The sequence below is a fragment of the Harmonia axyridis genome, chromosome X, assembly GCF_914767665.1.
Source record: "Harmonia axyridis chromosome X, icHarAxyr1.1, whole genome shotgun sequence".
In the NCBI taxonomy this organism is placed as follows: domain Eukaryota; kingdom Metazoa; phylum Arthropoda; class Insecta; order Coleoptera; family Coccinellidae; genus Harmonia; species Harmonia axyridis.
Window position 1 is genome coordinate 13,010,561 of NC_059508.1, and position 19,937 is coordinate 13,030,497.

Sequence of the window (19,937 nt, forward strand, 5' to 3'; positions counted from 1 at the left end):
ATTCAATTAATATTCAGTTCAAAAAAAGCCTTGTGTGATGAGTTTGGTAAGTACCTTTCCACTGAAAAAAATTGCTGTGCAGATCTCAACTGCCGTAGTCCCCTAATTTTTCCAGCTTAGCAGGTGTTTTAGTACAAATATGTAATCAATTATAATGATATTAAATTCAATATCTGAGTAGCAGAGTGATTTCGTCTCTCTGAGAAAGATATATTCAAGTTTCCGGCTTCATTTTTTTTGAAATTCCCGCTGTTCACAAGAGCTGTCAAGTCAAAAAGATATCAGTTTTGACGTTTGGTGTTGCCTAAATTTATTTTTGATCTATCACTTCTGGTTCTGTGCGTGGCAATGTCCATTCGGACTTGAAATTGATTAGTATCATCATTTATCATGAGTGAAATTAATCAGAAAGAAAAGGCAATTTCCCAATTTTATGCCGAGTTGAATAAACTTGGGCAGAATGGAGAATACGAGAGAGCTTTTAAAATTACCAATAAAAGTGGGTACCTACCATATGTCAACATTACTAAAATGAACCATTAGAAATTGTTTTTACAGAACGAAACATTTATATTAATTTTGAATTTCAGTTATAGGAATATCTCCTCATGATAGTTTGGCATTTAAATGCAAAATAGTATGCTTGATTCAGCTTAATAAATTCGAAGAGGCAATTCAACTACTCAATAAGAAGCAAGAATTTGCTTCGTAAGTTGAATTTTTTTGGAATAAACATGTTCTGAAATAAATTTTTGTAGACTTTTGGTCTTTGAGAGAGCGTATTGTCATTATCGTATAAATCAACATGAAGAAGCACTGAAGGTAATAGAAAAGTGCGATGAAGATGATAATCGAATAAAGGAACTGAAAGCTCAGATATATTATCGTCTAGAAAATTATGAAAAATCAGCAAAGCTCTATAAAGAAATGGTTAAAACTAGTAATGATGACTATGACGAAGAAAGAAATTCTAATTTGAGTGCTGCTCTCCTTTACTCTGAGGAGAGTGAGGTATGTTTGGGTAATATATGAAGAAAGTAAACTAAATTTTTATTTCATAGGTTGATATTGATGATCTCAGAGAAAATACATATGAATTATGCTTTAATAAAGCTTGCTTATTGATATCCAGAGAATTATATACTGAAGCCGAGAAAAAATTGAAGCAATGTGAAAAACTATGTAGGGAAATGTTGGAGGAAGAGGAGGCTTCTGAAGAGGAAATCGATATTGAACTTGCTTTAATTAAGTGAGCATGAGATACATGAAGTAATGACTTTTTTTTATTGATTTAATGAATTTCAGAATTCAATTGGCATTTGTTTATCAGAAACAAGGACGCCTAAAAGAAGCTCAACAGTTATATTCCACAAACTTGAAACTGAAACTAGAAGATATTGCACTGACAGCTGTAGCTTGTAATAATATGGTTTGCATTAATAAGGACCAAAATTTATTCGATTCGAAGAAAAAGATGAAAACTGCTCTGAATGATGCACTTAAACATAAGTTACCATCTGAGTCTCGTAAATATATCTCCCTTAATAATGCATTATTCACTTATTATATAAATCAGAATGAGCAGTGTGAAAAACTATGCCAGCAGATCGACAAGCAATATCCAGATCTAATTCTACACACCACTATTCTAAGGTCGGCTATTCTGTTTAAATCAAATAAGATGCAACAGGCAATTGATGTTTTGCAATCGTTCAAAAGTACAAATGAGGATGAAGTATTTTTTGTTAAGCTTGCAATTGCTCAATACCATCTAGTACAAGTAAGGTTTCAATTTGTTTGTTTACTCGAATTTATTAAAAGAAGAAACAGTTTACTTATTGGAGTTTTTTTAGGGTAAAAGATTAGAAGCTTGTGAAGTTATGGAAAATTTGGGAGAGAATACTTATAAACCAGGTATTATCGGTGCACTTACCACCATTTACCTTGGATTAGAACAAGAAAGCGCCGCTCTGAAACTATTTGAGAAATCTGTGACTTGGTATAAAAAAAATAGAGTAGGTATATCAACTTATAATGAAGCAAAAATGTTCTTAACATTACTTTGTAGGTAAAAGGCGATTTAACAAATATGTGGAGACAAGCAGCAGACTTTCATATACGAAATGGTCATGCGCAAGTGGCTGTCAATAGCTTGGAAGAACTACTCAGGTCAAATCAAGATGATAAAAAGATTTTGGCACAGCTAGTATTGGCTCTATCGCAGGTAATTTCTAGATATTCCTCATGTATTTTATCTTTTTAACACTTATTGTTTTAGTTTGATGAGAAGAAAGCATTAGTTTTGAGTAAAGACCTACCATCTATTGAAGAACTTTCCGAAGGTCTTGACTTGGAAAACATCCAGAATATGCAGATCTCAGCTACAAACATCAAAAAGAGTCCAATGGTTACAAAACAAGAGTCTCTGCCTGGGTAATATTATCTCCAAAATTTTTTATAATATATTAATATTTTGGGGTCTTTTTTATTTTAGCACTCCTTCAGAAGGGTCAGATGATCGTAAAAGGAAACATAAGAACAGAAAGAAGAAGGGCAAGTTGCCGAAAAATTGTGATTTGAGTCAGGCTCCAGATCCAGAGCGTTGGCTGCCCAAGTATGAAAGAACAGGTTACCGTAAGAAAAGAGACAGGAGAACAAAAGAAGTTATTAAAGGCTCTCAAGGAACAGCATCTGGACAAGCAGATCAATTGTATGAAGTTATTCTTTTACGAAATTTATTTTGAAATTCAGTTATTAGTTTTCATTTTTGAAATCTTTTATTCAATATTGATTTTTTTTCAGTGATTTTTCATCAAAACTTGTGGAACAAGATACTGAGGATTCTCCTGCTGCACCATCACCTAGAGTTCCTATGAATCATCAAAAGAAGCAGCAGAAGAAGAAGAACAAGAGACGTTAATTTAAAAAAATGACTTTTTCAATTTTTTCATTATGAATTTGTAATGAGGTGAATTATAATTTTGTTTGCATATAAGTTTTCTTTTTCATGAAACATTGAATCGATATAAATAACTGGCCAAATAATGATCAATAAGCTCCTAAAGGGCATGATTTATCTAGTGAAATAGTTTTCTAAAATCGCCCCTTCATATTAGAGTGAATTACTGATCCTAGCAGCTAGCGATCATTTTCATTGAAGTTTAAAAAAACAGATACACTCTTTATATTTTTCAGACTTGATAAATTTAGGTAGCTCACTTCAATTTGTTGCACATAAGTACTTTTTTTTTAAAAACTCATTTATTCAATCTTCAGTGTAAATATCGCGTTAAATAATAATCAAAGTAACTAAAAAAGTATAATTGAATTTACATATTTATTGAAAAATAATGCTTGTAAGAAAATATTTTCACATTAGTTGAAGAAGTTACAAGCTGCAAATTCATCAGATCAATTAAATTATCTCAACAAAAAGTTTAACTAAAACACAATATATTCAATAAATTACTATACATAACATCTATAATCAATTTATTTATGTAGTTATGAGCTGTATTTTAATATTTCCTAATAAATCTACATCACTGAATATATATTCAGAATAGTGAAGTAGGGTTTCTAATACACTTTATATCAGATGATATAAGCACAGGAACTTTGATTATTGAAGTTCCATAAAATTAATCTCAAACTGGGTAACGACAACAGTGAATAACCAATATTCGGATAGCCAGATACTTAAGTAAATTTGAATTAATTGGAAAGTTAAGTATTTGCTTTTGAGTTTGCTTCAAGTCTGAAGGAAGAACTGCCTTTGAAAAAACTGATAAAAAAGTTTTAAAAAAATTCGTGAGTAAAGGTTCAGGTATAACTTTGAATTGATACTCATGTTAATTATTGGTTTAAAACAAGTTCAAACAAATTAAATGAATAGACAAAATATAGCAGAAGTGACATCCCTACCAAACCTCCAAGTAAGATTTATTCAAATAAAGTTTGAAATCAAACATTTAAAATGTAAATGCAAACTATGATTTCAAATTAATGAATAAAGGAAAGTACACTTCGAGAAGTGATTTGTCGTTTTTTTTGTGAATGAGTAAATGAAGACAAGATATTAGTCACAGCCTTGGAAGGATTAAAGAATTTGATGCTTAAGCAGTACTAGTAGAATTATCCAAATCTATTTGCACAGTTATATCACTCACATTAGAACCATATGATTGTGAAGCTGGAATATTAGCTCCAGTTTCCCCACCTACAAACTGAGAACTTAGAAGGACAGGGGCAATATATTCTTCTTGCGTTTCTGAAAGATTAGTACGGTTTGAACGAGAAGTTTTACAGGAAGGAAAAGGACTAAGTAATATGAAGCATCCTCCTGTGAAAAGTGAGGAGATTATTGTTAAATATGTCATCCAAGAAAGTCCTCCTCTTATGTAGAAAAACACAGACATGATGAGTTGTAAAAGAAGAACGGAAACCCTAACCATTTTAACAGCATTACTATGAATTGCATGGCCTTCACCACACATTGTGATAGGCCGATACACATAATAAATATTATATTTATCAACTAAATATTTGAGAGTTAGATATATCAAACCGAAAGGGGTGATAAGGGGACAAGACAAAGAATAAACTGTACTTACAGTATATATGAGAAGCGTCCAAGCATAATGAATGCCGAACGGAAACTCTGATAAGATTTGTTTACGGATAGTCATTTTCTCAGCTTCAGATTTTATACGGAACAATCTCCAAGTATACATGGCCAATTCAGGAAATCTCAGCAACTCTAGGGCTGTTCCGATTAATGCTGAAGTAATAACATAATTTACGAAAAACGCACCTTTATCGGCTAAGAATATACAATCCCAATGAACTGACTGATTTTTTTGAATAGACCATTGTACAAATGTTTGAGCACTTGTTAAGCCCAAGGAAGGAAGAATCAACACCATAAATAAAAGAAAGAAAAATGTCTTGTGCATTGTTGCATGATTTTGTTGGGATTTAGTCCAATGAGACATCCACTGATCAGAATAAGCAACAATAACTGGTAGTAATGCAGAAAATGATAGCAGAAGTAGTGTGGGAAGAAACTCAGACAACATTGGACTAAGTTTAGAAATAAAATTTTCTTGAATTGAAGTCAGATTATTGATAACATTCACTAAAATTAAAGGTGTGGTTAGGAAGAATAAAATTAAAAATAAAATAGCATTTATGAGGATTGCTTTGGAGTACCAATTCCTATAAGATATTTCAAGATTTTCCCAGTTGATGTCAGAGGGAGATGGTGCTTTTGCTATTATCCATTGTCGAATTGAGTCAGGCTGAAATGAATTTAAAATGTGATCAGCCATTTCTTCAGTTCTTAAAGTGACAAATGCAATCCCCAATGGTCGCTCTAAAACTCTTTGCCTTTCAGATACCACAAAGTCATTCAATTTTTCTTCCTCTTGGGTATAATATTGCAGAGCGTTTTCTGTTTTCCATGGACAGCATATGATACAACCATGGGGCTGAACTCTCAAGTCAGTCTTGTTATTAGTAACACAATATGCTTTAGCTTCTCTAACTGTCTCACGTTCCATTTCATATTTCATTAATTTTTTCACACGATAAGCAATTTGTATATCTTTAATTTCAACTCCCGGATATCGAACAGAGAAATAACTTTTTAGGTCATCAACATTCCTCTGACCTCTTGAAATATGAGTAATCATCAAAGTACGAGAAGAGAGAACAGTAGCACTGGGTCTTTTACCTGAACTTTTCCGCATTATATAGACTGATAGAGGAAGTAAAGTGAAACAAGCTACCACATGTACCCATAACCAATCTGAAGAGGCAGGGAGGTTGCTTATTGTACTATGACCAAAACTGGTTACATCATCTCCTTGTAAATTTCCTTGGTAATGTATAGGTAGGATCACGATTAGGGAAAAACATGTTATACAACAAGTTAGAATTAATAGATGCTTCTGAAAAGATAAATAATGAGCAGCATCTGGTCCACATCTTGAATATATCCTTTCTCTTGTCAACTTGAAGATAGAAGGAAACCATAAGCAGCCTTGATCAGGTATAAGGGAAACATCGGCATTGGATTCTTCTATTGCAACTGCATCATCTGTATTTTTGTAGAATAACTGTGTCCATTTTTCATTGTGCATCAAAGCCAATCTACCGTAATCCCAAGCTCTATTACGTAAAATGGCAAAAAGTAAAATAAGGATAATATAACAAATAACGTTGAGTAAAATGGTTTCTGGTATGCCTCCATAAATATTACTGATAGCTGTTGCATTTCTAATTGTTGTGAGGCAGGTATTATTGCTTATATATCCTACACCAGATGTAGTAAAAATATGTGATAAATCAGATATCATTGTTTCCCCTGTAAGAAGAGCAATGTAAGTGATGATAAAATTGAATATCTTTTGGCTTTACCTTCCGATATGCACTTTGTTCATAGCAATATGTGTATCAATATTTCTTCAAGGTACAGTTTTCCATTTGATGTTCATTGTAATAAATGAATTACTTCTATTATTATAGTCTATGATAGTAAAGTAAGTACATAACGTCAAATTAAATATACAAAGAAACGTCATCCGATGTGTCATGGAAATTTAGGAACATTCTTCTTCCTAATATATTTTGCTCTACTTTCCATCGGACACGCAACACACGATACACGAGATATAAGGGTAACCACACATGACCGGTTTATCTTGCGTTTCATAGCTTAAACAAATTTCGGGTTGGTTTCCAACAGAAAGCCATTGCGTTTCTAGGTTTCCCATCAAGAATTTTTTATCAAAATCTAATTTTTGAACTGCTATTTTCTTGGTTCAGGTAATTTCGAGTTTCTCAGAATTTCAAGATTTCGCCACCTCGCTTTACTTAATTTATCTGAATTTTCTTTTAAGCACCCTTTTTATTCTCAGGCTACTGTTCAATTTCGTATGAAATCGTAATTTTAAACTTAAAATCACCTTGTCTAATATATCAAAGGACAACTTGCCGATTTCATCAAACAACGCTATGAATTGTTTAAAAGTACGACGCTCTAGTTTTGAAGGTGCATTTTAGTACCTATTGGTATTTTCATAACTAGTTGAGAGCGCCTATTCGATTTCAATTAAATTGGTATGTTTTTTTTATTTCACTACAAAGAATGGTATTTTCACTTAGAAAACATTCCAATAACGCTATATAATCACCGCTGTTGATGGTTTGGCCCTTTTGGAGGAAATCAATGAATATTAAACCTTCCGCATCTTAGAATACTGATCCCATAACCTTGCCAGCTGACTGGTTTTTCCTTGCTTTGGATTCGGTTTATCGTGTGCAGTCCACTCAGCTGACTGTCGATTGGACTCCGGAGTGAAATGATGGAGCCATGTTTCATCGATTGTCACATATCGACGCAAAAATTCAGGTTTATTGCACTTAAACAGCTTCAAACAGTGCTTAGAATTATTAACACGTTTTTGATTTTGATCGATTGTGAGCTCGCGCGGCACCCATTTTGCACACAGCTTTCTCATGTAAAAATATTCGTGCATGATATATATGATGTACACGTTCAGATGACATCTTCACAATGTCTGCTATCTCGATCATCTCCACTCTACGGTCATTCAAAATTATTTTGTGAACTCTTTTGATTTTTCCATCGGTGACAGCCTCTTTTGGGCGTCCACTGCGTTCGCCATCTTCAGTGCTCATTTCAACACGTTTGAACTTAGCATTCACATCAATGATGGTTGATGTTTCTGATGCAGACCCCGGAAACTCTTCATCAAGCCTAGATTTTGCTTCAACTGTATTTTTTCCCTTCAAAAAGCAATATTTTATCAGCACACGAAATTTTTTTCCATCTTTTTTCAAATAACAAAAGTAGCTACACTCACAAAGCAATATCTCACAAAATAATGGTCGGACTGCTGTCAAATTTTGACACGTATCGTTTGAAGGTTGGTACTAACTAAAAATCATATGTATTTAATACTAGCACCTCCTTCTGTGCATCAGACCGGGGACTTTTCAATTGGCTTTATACCCCTAAAATTTGGCGCCCCGATAAAAAGCTGTAAAAATCACAGATGGAAAAGCAAGGGACGACAAATCGGATAGATAAAGGAAAATAATAAACCTCGGATGTAGACGTGCTCGTAGTGTAGTAGAATTCATCATCTTGAAAACGATAATAAACTCATAAATGGTAAAATGATCCGATTTTATTGGTTCATTTTTATGGAAAAATTTTTGTTCTTCGTCTTAGCCAAAATTCTGAAATGTTATGTTTTGGAAGTCTGGGGGGGTACTTACCCCCTCAACCACCTCACATCTACGCCCTTGAGTAGATAGGGCTTCCTTTGAAAAATTCTGTAGAAATTACAAAAGCTCTTTCATCAAACTCGAAAAATTTACAGGTTCAGTACTCTCTTTCATCTAAACTTACAGGAACTGAAAGGGAAATGATATTTGCAAGGGAAAGAAAACGTGCATTCAAAATAAGAAATAAATATATATTGAAAATTGTACAAATATTTTTGACAGAAGTATATAACATAAATATAAAATCAGTCAGTATCAAGATATAATATAATTCAACCGAATGGATAGAATTCTAAATTTTTCATATACATAATAATTGTTTAGTGGGATTGTGCACAGTGGTAGTAGCATGGTAGTATAACATCGAATGTTTCTATATTTAAGGAGTAATTCCCAATTGAGAATTCCCAGTTTACATGATGACAGTTATAAGATTTTTGACATCGATTTATCCGTTTATTTCCATTGATATGTTAAACAAAAATGTATAATAATCTGTAGTTATCATCACCGAGATACACAGAACCACTATAAGGAATTATAATAATAAACCTCTATAATTTGCCACAATTATTTTTGTCTCTCTCACCGGGTCCTTCAGTCCCTAAACCACAATTTCTCCTCTAAATTTCTAAAACCAGTTCAGAACTTCACCTCTAGTGTTCAGTTGTCGTCGAATATAATATTCATCTCACGCAAGGATTTTAGTTAGAACTTTCCCCAAAACCAAGCTCCTTATCACTGTCAGTTCTTTCACCGAATTCCTCGCATCCTCGAATTATAATAGACATTTATTTAACACACTAAATTCAATACATTCACATGGGGGTGGAAACAGTTATTTGGTGTTGGTGGTGGAAATTCTGCAGTCCTCCAGTTGGAGGGTAGGCCTCCTGTCATCCGTAGTAGAAATGGGGGTTTGACGAGCCACTGATACTTCTTGGTGGCTCCACACCCTCGTTCCTCAGGAAGGTGTGGTGGGAATGAACATGAGGGTAGTGCACCACCTCTGTGAAAACCTCGATTGGTACAGGGTGTAAGGGTGCAGTCGGTACTGGATGAGGTGCTGTTAAGTCGATGTCAGCATCTACTTCGCTGATGTCGTCGGTGAATCCATTTGGGAGGCTGTTATCGGAGATGTTTGTAGTCTGGGATTTGGAATCGTTTTTGGCTCTCTTGCGTTGCACGAGGAGTCTTCCAACTAAGATTGTTAGGCATATGACGACCCCAGATGCTATGCTGATTATCAGGTACAGTATGTAGAGTTCTTGGCGCTCTGGAAAAGAAAAGGTTATATATAATAATCGGTAATGCAAGTTTTAGATGAAAGAATTTATGAATCTACTAAAACGGATTGAGAGTTGATGCTTCTTAAATGGGACGCCCTATATATTTTCAACGCAATCTTCTAGAGGCAGATTTGTCGGAAACTATCCCGTTTTTTCAGTTTTTCAAAAATGTCATTCGTTTATCTTAAGATATTGAGTTTTTTGACTTTTTTGATGGGACACCTTATAGGAGGTGATTCACCGCGATGGCCTATTAGATGATTATGGAACACTTATCATATTTTGCGCTGAAAATTTGCATGTTGGCGTTTGAGACAATTATCTTTCTACCTAAAATATATCAGATTTCTAAAACTTCCGGTTATACCGGAAACAGACTACTACTTCCTTATTTCAAATGACACACCTAGGATATTATTGCATCATTAGATATTTTTTGATGAAAATTTCAGCACTAACAGACCAATTGAAGAGTCCCCGTTCTACCATAGTAAAACTCATTTTTTTCGGCCAAATTCGATTTTATTATTCAATATAGTCGCCTTCGAGGGCGATACAGTGATTATAGCGATCTTACAACTTTTTGATACCATTTTTGTAGTACGATTTGTCTTTCGCTTCAAAATAGGCTTCAGTTTCGGCGATTACTTCTTCATTGGCGCTAAATATCTTTCCAGCGTGCATTCTTTTGAGGTTTGAGAACAGGAAAAAGTCGCTGGGGGCCAGATCTGGCCAATACGGTGGATGCAGAAGCAATTTGAAGCCCAATTCATGGAATATTACCATTGTTTTCATTGATTTGTGACACGGCGCATTGTCTTGATGAGACAGCATTATTGTTTCTTCAAATGGGGCCGTTTTTTAACGATTTCATCCTTTAAAGATCGAATAACGCTATATAATAATCGCAGTTGATGGTCTGGCCCTTTTGGATTTAATCAATGAATATTATACCTTGCGCATCCCAGAATACTGATGCTATAACCTTGCCAGCTGACTGTTGTGTTTTCCTCGCTTTGGATTCTGTTCATCGTGTACAGTCCTCTCAGCTGACTGTCGATTACACTCCGGAGTTAAATGATGGAGCCATATTTCATTCATTGTCACATATCGACGCAAAAATTCAGGTTTATTGCACTTTAACAGCTTCAAACAATGCTCAGAATTATTAACACGTGGTTGCTTATTGAACATGCTATTTTATCTTTTTTTTTTGAGTGAACTGATTTTATAGTACAAATACTTAAAATAAATTTCTGCCTAAAACTGTGTAACTTGAAGGAATGGGCAGGAAATGATTTAGATGGGTGAGTAAACAATTAGATTTCACCTATTGGTGAAAAAAAATTTGGAAACTTTTCAAACAGTCTCAAAATGTCCGAACTTTTGTGGGGCGATATATTTGAAAGTGTCATAAAGTATCTATGCATATATGGAATAATTGAATATTAATGTGAAAATACCATAAAAGGGCCATGGTCAATCTCAAAGGTATTCAATTACATACAGCTCGCTGACCCCAACACAAATGTAAATGCAGACATAAAACTGTTGAAAATAGCCGAAGCTTGCACCCACTTGTTGCTGATATTTCTGAACCGATCTGATCTGAGGTGAACCACTCCGATTGATAGCCTGTTTATGTGGGATCATGAGACTGACGTGAAAAGCGATTTTACCGTCAACTCAGCACAAGAGGGGATCATATGCAAATTCGCGAATGATGAATACTGCCCGCCGAACATTCGATATTGGAAAGAGCGCACTTCCCAAACCGCCATCCACTGATAAACACCATAAAATTTTTCGCAATTGCTCAAACGCTTTTCACGCGTAATTAAATGAACGAATTTCACTCGTAGCTAAGTGGAACGTCACGCATTGTTGACTCTTCTTTGTTTCCGATTACGTGGTAGGAAGTTATTCCCAAATTTAATTGATGGAAGTATCGAATGATGGGAAATAGCAAATTGGTCGCATCAGCTATTGATTTTGGAGATGTTTGGTTTAAGGATTCGTTAGTAAACTTTGGAAAAGATGTTGGAAGTGAATAACACAGGTCTCAAAAAGAATATCATCAAATGGTACGCAGATGGTTCCAAAACCACGACTGGCACCAAATGCTTAATATTGTTAGGCTGCTGTCTAAGTGTCTTTCAGGCAGAGATACTTGCAATAGAAAGATGTGTAGAAATTAACCTAACAAGAAACTATCAGAAATGTGATAAAGTGATACATTCTGATAGTCAGGCTGCAATTAAATTAAACACATATCATCGATTCTAAGATAATACTGAAGTTCCGAAGAAAACTCAATGAAATAGACAAGAATACCAAGTTCTGGGTTCTCAGGAATTAGAGGAAATGAAGAGGCCAACACACTTGCCAGAAAAGGAGCACAAACTCCTTTCATTGGCCCGGAACCTTTCTGTTCTATAGGCTAATGAACCTACAAGAAAGAGTTTCAGGAGGAGGAAAAAACTGAAAGAGAAACACTCTGGTAGAATCTTCCTGGGTTGGTTCATTCCAAAAAGTTCCTTCGAAACTTTGACACTGCAAGATCCAAGAAGTATATGGATCTTTGCAAGAATATACTACACCACCTCACTGAATTCCTCTTAGGGCATTGTCGCCTTAGAAAACACCTCATGAGAATGTATCTAGCAGAAAAGATTCTTTGGGGAGGAGGAAGAAACTCCAGATCACCTGCTGACGAAATGCCTGACCATCACTAGCCAACGCAAAATCTGCTCTGGACAAGAAACTTATAGAAGTGAGGCATTATAGCCTCCTTGAAGGCATTCCAGGTACTGGAGTTCATTAGAACTTGGAACTGGAAGGCGAGCTGTAGATCATGTTATGGCGACAAGAGCTCTGATGGGGAGAACAATAGACCATTAGGTCGCAATGAACCCAAACCTGGTTAATTAAATCTAATCTTATCTAAATAATACTGGGTGTGTCACGGCTAACTCCAACATTTGAACAAATTGCGGTCCCTTTTGAATATTTCTGCAGAGAAAGTTTTTTTCGAAAAAAACTTACTTACCAAGTTCATTATCTCCTCGTATCCCTGTACATTTTTGGACGAAGACTCAGACAGTCTTATAGGAGTACGAATTGGCAGGATTGAAAATCAAAAAGGTCTTTTCGCAAAAAACCTTATCTGAAGAAATATTCGAAAATATTCGAATTGCTTCTTCATTCATCGTATTCGCCAGATCTGGCCCCCAGCGACTTTTTCCTGTTCTCAGACCTCAAAAGAATGGACGCTGGAAAGAAATTCAGCGCCAATGAAGAAGTAATCGCCGAAACTGAGGCCTATTTTGAAGCGAAAGACAAATCGTACTACAAAAATGCTATCGAAAAGTTGGAAGATCGTTTTAATCGCTGTATCACCCTCGAAGGCAACTATGTTGAATAATAAAATCGAATTCTGCCAAAAGAATGTGTTTTACTATGGTAGACCGGTGACTTTTCAATTGACTTTTCTTAACATAGATTAATGGTATAACTCATAATTCTGATACTCTATACTGAATCATTTCGAACAATTGTGTCTACTTGTGCTCCCTATCCTCAAAGCGATGCTGGAAAAAGAATTGTTCAAATGACCGTATCAGACTATACACACTGGAAAATAGGACAACAGACAAAATCTCAACGGAGTTTGTACTTTTTTCTCTTGAATTTTTTCGAACTGTAGCAGCATATGGTTAAAGAGGAATAAAGCTATGAGTTACCCTATTTTTACCGGTATATGTATTTATTGAACTGAAGGGATTTTGTAGCTGTTCCAGGAATTAGATATCTACACTATTGAGACGTATCTTATTTGCCAATACAGTATAAAGGTGTAATACATCAACAAAAACTCTAGATCTCAGACGAATGCGGTTTATCAGACTATTTCTTTGATGTTGTCGTCTTTTCTAGTGTCGACATTCCCACCCTAGCCTCGTTGCTACGCTCCTGTTCGAAATCCCAGGGGGATAATATTTATTTTCAGATGAGTTGATATATTCCGTGAGATAGAGGAAATAATAAGCTTCATGTAAAATTTGCGATGTTTCCCTCTTTATACAATTAAACCACCAATGGTGCATATCCCTACACGCATTTATTGCCTAGTCGAATATAAATTTCAAGAGGGGTGGGAAAAGAAAATGTTCTAATAGAAAAATTTACCTTTATCTTTTTTATAGCCCAGACGTTAAAATGATACATGGTTGGGCCGTATTAAAATTAAGATGTATACAAACAAGAAAGATGCCATGCTAGCGGGGTATGCTGTCATATCTATTAGGCTGAGTTATTATTTTCGGTGAGTTTGCGTGTTCTTTCGGGCCTCCTCTATTGAGTTTAACTTTTCGAATTGTGCGGTCAAACCGGGCGCAATGAAAAGGTAAACGTTGGAACGAAAGGGAGAAAGCTGAATTTTTGACGTTCCAAAGTCTAAGAAGTCTCATATAATCTTGGAGGGCCTTTGTGTTGAGGAATTCGGAGATTAAGGCGGTGGAAATCTTTTTTTTTTTTTAATTTATCATCAGAGGTTCACTTAATAAAATTCTATACAGATTCAACTCGATTATTTTATTATTAATGATATGATATTAGAAAAAAAAATAAGCAAACTGCAATGCCGGAGTATTCTGAAGTTGTTTGAAAGATAATTAAGGACATTTCAATTATTTTATACAGGGTGATTCACCGGGATGGCCTATTAGACGTTTATGAAAAACTAATAATGATTTCGAGCTGATAATTTGCATATTGGGATCTGAGACAATGATCTTTCTCCCTAAAATAATTTCAGATCTCTACAACTTCCGGTTATACCGGTAACAGGCTACTACGTCCTTATTTCAAATGGCACACCCAGTATATTATTCCATTATTAGATAACTTTTTTGACGAAAATTTCGGAAAAAGGATACCTTAGGTAAAAACTCAACGGTTAATGAGTTAATGGAATTGTTATGAAAAAACTGGTGGCGATGAGTACTCACATTTTTTTGAATAATTCGGCAGAAAAAGCTTTTTTCGGAAAAATTCTTTTCATTTTCGATTCTGCAAATACGTAGTAGTATAACACTGTTTGCGGTTTGGACCAAAAATGTACAAGGTGTTTATGAGAAGATCATTAACTTGGACAACTCATATTCATCCAAACTGAAGATTTTCAAATTAGAACCTATTTTTTTTATTACTTGAGCAAACCCTATACCTAAAATAAATACTTCAAGCTCGGGTGACTAGAGTTCACAGGATGGTCGAGGAGAGTACCTAAAGGTTCCATTATTGGTTCAACTCTCTAAATTTTAACCTTTTTTCACACCTCGTAGAGGTGTGAGTTTGAGATTGCTATCTCATCTCTTCGTTTTACCGAAAATCGAAGATTTTAATTTAGAATACAGCCTTTCAGAACTGCTGAGTGTAGGAGTACCTAAAGGTTCCATTATTGGTCCAACTCTCTAAATTTTAACCTTTTTTCACACCTCTTAGAGGTGTGAGTTTGAGATTGCTATCTCATCTCTTCGTTTTACCGAAAATCGAAGATTTTGATTTAGAATACAGCCTTTCAGAACTGCTGAGTGTAGGAGTAATGGTAAATGAGTTTCGAAATTTTGGATTCGTATTATCTTTTACGAATTCCACTCAATCTAATAGTAGAACATTCTCCCATATTTCCTTTCGACATTGACGTACATTGTGATCGTTGTTTGTTGAATACAGAACACATCCTTACACAAAGAGCTTCAGTTGATTTTAGATGGAGAAAGACCGAAAACACAATAACGTGAGAGCAATAGCTCCAAGCCCTATACCTCATTCATATTTCAGCTATGCGAGTATACAGCCCATAGGTGTAGTATGTCACATCGTATTTCATATGGAAATTCGTCGAGGAGTTACATGATGGAACGCAGTTTTCGGGAAAATAATTCAACTATAAGAAAAATGTCAATTTTTAGTGTTCTCTATCTGTCAAACTGCAAGAAGAGCATTCAGAATTTCTACCAGAAAAACCTTGAACATCTGAAGTTTTCAACCCTCTTATCGAATGAAATGAAATAAAAGAATAAGTTTTGAGATTTCAGAAGATTAAAACTGATATACATCGATGATTATTTCGAGACATACAGAGTGGGCCATTGAAAACGAAACATTGGCACTGTAGGTCGGCAGAACCGAATAATATAAAACGCTTAGACATGTCAATTACATTTTCCATCCCTCGGAGCTCTGAAGACCACCCCTGAATTTTTAAATGCCAACATATGGCAAGTAATAACTCATTTGAAAGGTAGTTTCCTTCTTGATATAAAACAACAAAAATAAATTAATTATATCGATTCGTTTTTGATGTATGGGTCTGTTTCGTTTTCAATAGCCCACTCTGTATACAGTGCTGACTAATTTCCTAGAAAGAAATGCATAAAAAACGTTAAAACGTTTTTCTCTCTCCCATTTCACGTCAATATCCAATTAGAAACAAGAGTGCATTCTCTACTTCTGCACATCTTCGTTTCTGGTGCCTCTATCATACAAGTAGCGTGGTTTAATTTCCACTTAACCTTTCTTGAGAGCCTTTCGCAGAGTGAGAATTTTCATCCAAAAAAATGTATTTGCGTGAACGAAAAACTTTTGTTTTTTGTTTATCCTGGCTAACAAATTCGCTATAACATCAGCTGAATAATTACTTGATGGGAATTTGAGCTGGCCACGCATATTGATATTATTTGTAAAACAATAAATAATTCAATAATTAACGTCAATTACAGCCTTGTTTTTAGTGCACGTCCCTACAAAATCTTACTATGTGGTAATTGTGTTAACAATGCTTTTAACGCTCAAAAGCGTAATATCGTTCATTAATTTTTGATATCGCTTTTCTAGTAACTGTATTTACATAATATACAGGGTGGGCTACATGGTCGATGGTAGGTACTCTGGACTATTTACGGAAGGTATGATTTTGTTGAAAATTTTATGTCTTTGGTAGGAACCACTGTTCTATGGATCTAAAATATTCTCAGTGTTCATTTACGTGTAATAAAACAAGTTTCTTAATATTGAGAAACCTCCAGGCTTTGTTTGATTTCATAATTTTTCATCCAGGATCTAAGACAGATCAGATTTGCGCCTAACCTATTACGGGTTTTTGTAACTATTAGAGCAGTTCTGGAAAATTGTCTCTCAACAGGAGCTGAAGATAATTGTGTTGATGAAAAATCCTTGGCCATTTTGGCCAGGTTGGAAAGATATTTCTTAAACTACCAAGATCTACCAATATATTTCATAGAAATGTGAGAAAAATACTAATAAAGTCACACTGACGAATGCTTCAGTCTCTCGGCGCTCGAGGAATCCCCTTATTTAGTCTAAGCGCGCACAAGATTGCAGAAATATATGCCTTGCGACGCGTGCATATCAAGCTCAAGTAATATCAAGTAGCTTGATATCAAGTCAAGTCAAGCTCAAGTATGTAATTTTTCACGAGCTTGATTTTCAAGTCAAGTAGTTGTTTGAAATGTCAAGCTACTTGGCTTGATGAATCCCTAATTCCAAGTATCGATATGATTAATGTTCAATTGAAGCACAAAAAAAGAAGTGAATCAATCAATTACCCGAAAACAGTAACAAGGAAGATAATACATAAATAATAATAAGAGGCTAAGATGAACCGAAAAAAGTACCAATATATATAGGGTGTTTTATATGAAATATAGAAGTTGTTGGTACTTTTTGGCACACTGCAGCACTGAAAATATTTTAGAATGATAGAGCAGTGGCTAGTGGTTTTTACCCAAGAAACCAAATCTTCAATGAAATCTTACTTTCTGTTCCCTTTAAAAGTCTAGGGTACCCTCGACCGTGGCCCTGTATACTCGACAAAATTAAAATAAATGGACCAAGCAACACATAAGTCCAAAATATATACCAATATACCAAAGTACGAAATTGCTAAATTGTCTTCCTAAATTTTTGAAATCTCTCAATTAAATACTTGTCCTATACTCTTTGGTGCCTTAGAGAATCAATAAATTATTATTATTTGGTCGGACTGTCAGTTTTTTATGATTTTCCAGGCCTCCTAGAGCTAACAGAGTGTATTTATTCCCATAAGTGAAGACGAATGTGCGAAAAAAGATTGACTCACCTATATCGACATCTTTAGACTTTTGACTTGGACTTTTAGCGTTCACGGTGGGTTCATCCTTCACAAGCTGATTTCCTTTGGCTTCCTCCGAGTTTGGAGCCGACGGCGAAGCTGCAGATTCCCCAATAAAAGCGGTATCCACATCATAAGAATCGAAATCGTCCTTATCGTTTTCATCTGAAAATTCTTGCGCTTCCTCGACTTCGTCAGGCTCTAGTCCCATGTCGTATTGGTCTTTCAAAACTTTACGAGGAACTGGAAAAACACAATAAATTCTTTTCATTTCCCGCACTTCCCATAACCGGTATTATACATTTTCAGCTTCAGTTCCTGAGGGGATTGCCGTTCGCAATATTTCCGATTTTTCATAAACCTACTTTCGATCGATAAAAGACAAATTAAAAAAAAAAAGAATGAATATGAATGAAGCGTACCGAACGCTGCTAACGGGAGCAGACTTCGAATCCTTCAAACCAATATTTGCCAATTTGAATAATGAAAAAAACGACTTCTGAAAACCTACCCTTCAGCAATACCCACCCTCTCTTTAGCTACCGATTCCCTAGCTTTGAACATTTTTTTCGATTTATAATTTCTCGTAAAATCAAGAAGAAAACGATTCATTTTGAAATCGAGAAAACATTTATGATATGAATTGGTTTTTCCCTTTTTAGAGAGTCGAACAAAGAGAAATATTTTCCAAAAATTACCATCATATCATTTTTAGATACCATTTTATTAGTTCTGATCCTTTTTCGATTAAAATTATCAATAAAATCAAGAAGAAAACTACTCATTGCTCTTTTTTTACCAAGGTACTTTGTTTAATACCAGCTCCCTAAATTTAATCTTTTTTTTTTATTAACAATTGTATAAAACCAAGAAATAATTTCAGAATCTTCCAGAGGAATCAGTTTTTTTGTTACATATTTCGTTTTATATTTTCTGAAGAAAACTGTCCATTTCGAAACTTAAAAATTCATATTGATATTAAAATTTGGATATTGAATGATATAATTCTAGAAATACAGATCTTTTCAGTTGAATAATAAAAGGGTTCTGAAAATACTCACCACAAGTGTGAACAACCTTCAAATACATCCTGGATTCTGGCCTGCAAGGACTACCAAAAGTCCTGACATCTGCTGAAATCTCACAAGTCCTCTTTCCATGGCACATGTTCATTACAGTTTCTGTTGCATAGCTAACCAGGCATGCTGAAAATCGAAGAAAACTTTGCTATTCATATGGGGAGGATTATTCAGCTTAACACTATTTTCTATTCGTGACTAACACCTACCTAATTACCGGATTCGAATTCCATTGAATTTTTCTCGAATATACAGGGTGATTAATCGCGAAGGCTTATTAGACTGAATTGTCATAAAATGTGATATCAACTGATGCAATAATATACTGGGTGAGCCATTCGAAATAAGAATGCGGTGTTTGCGGTATAACCGAAAGTTGTGGAGTTTTGTAAATATTTTAGGGGGATAGAACTTGAAAATTTTCAGCACAAAATTATGATAAGTTTTCCATAAACTTCTAAGAGGCCATCGCGGTGAATCACCCTGTATATCTGAAACTGCGAGAAGCTTAGAAAACGTTTTTTCTAATAGGTGGAAAACACATCGACGACTTGTATTGTTAAAAAATTATTGTTCATTCATCATTTTCTTATCATTTTATTCGAAATAAAAAAATCATAAATGATTATTCGACTATATAAACTAGATTTCAACCCAGAATCTAGTCGTCCCTGTTATTATGGAAATATTGTATTGAATGTGTTCATCTCCCTCGAATTCGTAGTTTCGAACATGCATTTTACGGAACACCTAGTCAGAAAAATATCGCATTTAGACCGGCCGAACAGAATCAAATTTGACCTCGAAATTCAGTGGATAGAACTCTATAGTTGGAGATGATGCCTGACACCAAATTCGAAAGATACAGACATTATGCAGCAATGATATAGAGCTGGGTTCGAGGAACGAGCGCTAAAAAATACACCTTATTAAAACACAGACTGGAAAAACCGTTTTTGTGAATCCAGAGAATCTCTACAAGCGTTTAGCGTACTTTTCGACACCAATGTTGTCATTTATAAAAGCACTGGGAGTTATTTTTAGTTCATCATTATTTTAATAGGAAATGGAATGCAA

General features: G+C 34.8%; 3 protein-coding genes across 4 annotated transcripts in view; 1 reads left to right on the forward strand and 2 right to left on the reverse strand.

Annotated features, from left to right (window-relative positions):
* The first annotated feature begins 301 nt into the window (after positions 1–301).
* LOC123685670 (signal recognition particle subunit SRP72) lies at positions 302–2,995 on the forward strand. Its single transcript, XM_045625463.1, has 10 exons — positions 302–499; positions 591–708; positions 759–1,011; positions 1,062–1,249; positions 1,306–1,780; positions 1,854–2,015; positions 2,069–2,224; positions 2,279–2,433; positions 2,495–2,710; positions 2,803–2,995. The coding sequence occupies exons 1-10, from the start codon at positions 391–393 to the stop codon at positions 2,918–2,920; spliced, it is 1,950 nt and encodes a 649-aa protein (XP_045481419.1). The 5' UTR covers positions 302–390; the 3' UTR covers positions 2,921–2,995.
* A 311-nt stretch (positions 2,996–3,306) lies between these two features.
* LOC123685669 (calcium permeable stress-gated cation channel 1) lies at positions 3,307–6,581 on the reverse strand. The gene is made up of 2 exons (XM_045625462.1): positions 6,421–6,581; positions 3,307–6,367 (listed from the first exon to the last, which is right to left on the reverse strand). The coding sequence occupies exon 2, from the start codon at positions 6,357–6,359 to the stop codon at positions 4,116–4,118; it is 2,244 nt and encodes a 747-aa protein (XP_045481418.1). The 5' UTR covers positions 6,360–6,367; positions 6,421–6,581; the 3' UTR covers positions 3,307–4,115.
* A 1,905-nt stretch (positions 6,582–8,486) lies between these two features.
* The window catches only part of LOC123686068 (protein eva-1 homolog C), an 86,381-nt gene continuing 74,930 nt past the window's right edge, over positions 8,487–19,937 (reverse strand). For both annotated transcript variants that reach the window (XM_045626029.1, XM_045626028.1), the window contains exons 5-7: positions 18,843–18,986; positions 17,770–18,024; positions 8,487–9,592 (exon numbers count right to left, since the gene is read on the reverse strand). In XM_045626029.1, coding sequence (XP_045481985.1) covers positions 9,213–9,592; positions 17,770–18,024; positions 18,843–18,986 — 779 coding nt within the window. In that variant the 3' untranslated portion in view covers positions 8,487–9,212. The remainder of the gene's footprint in view (positions 9,593–17,769; positions 18,025–18,842; positions 18,987–19,937) is intronic.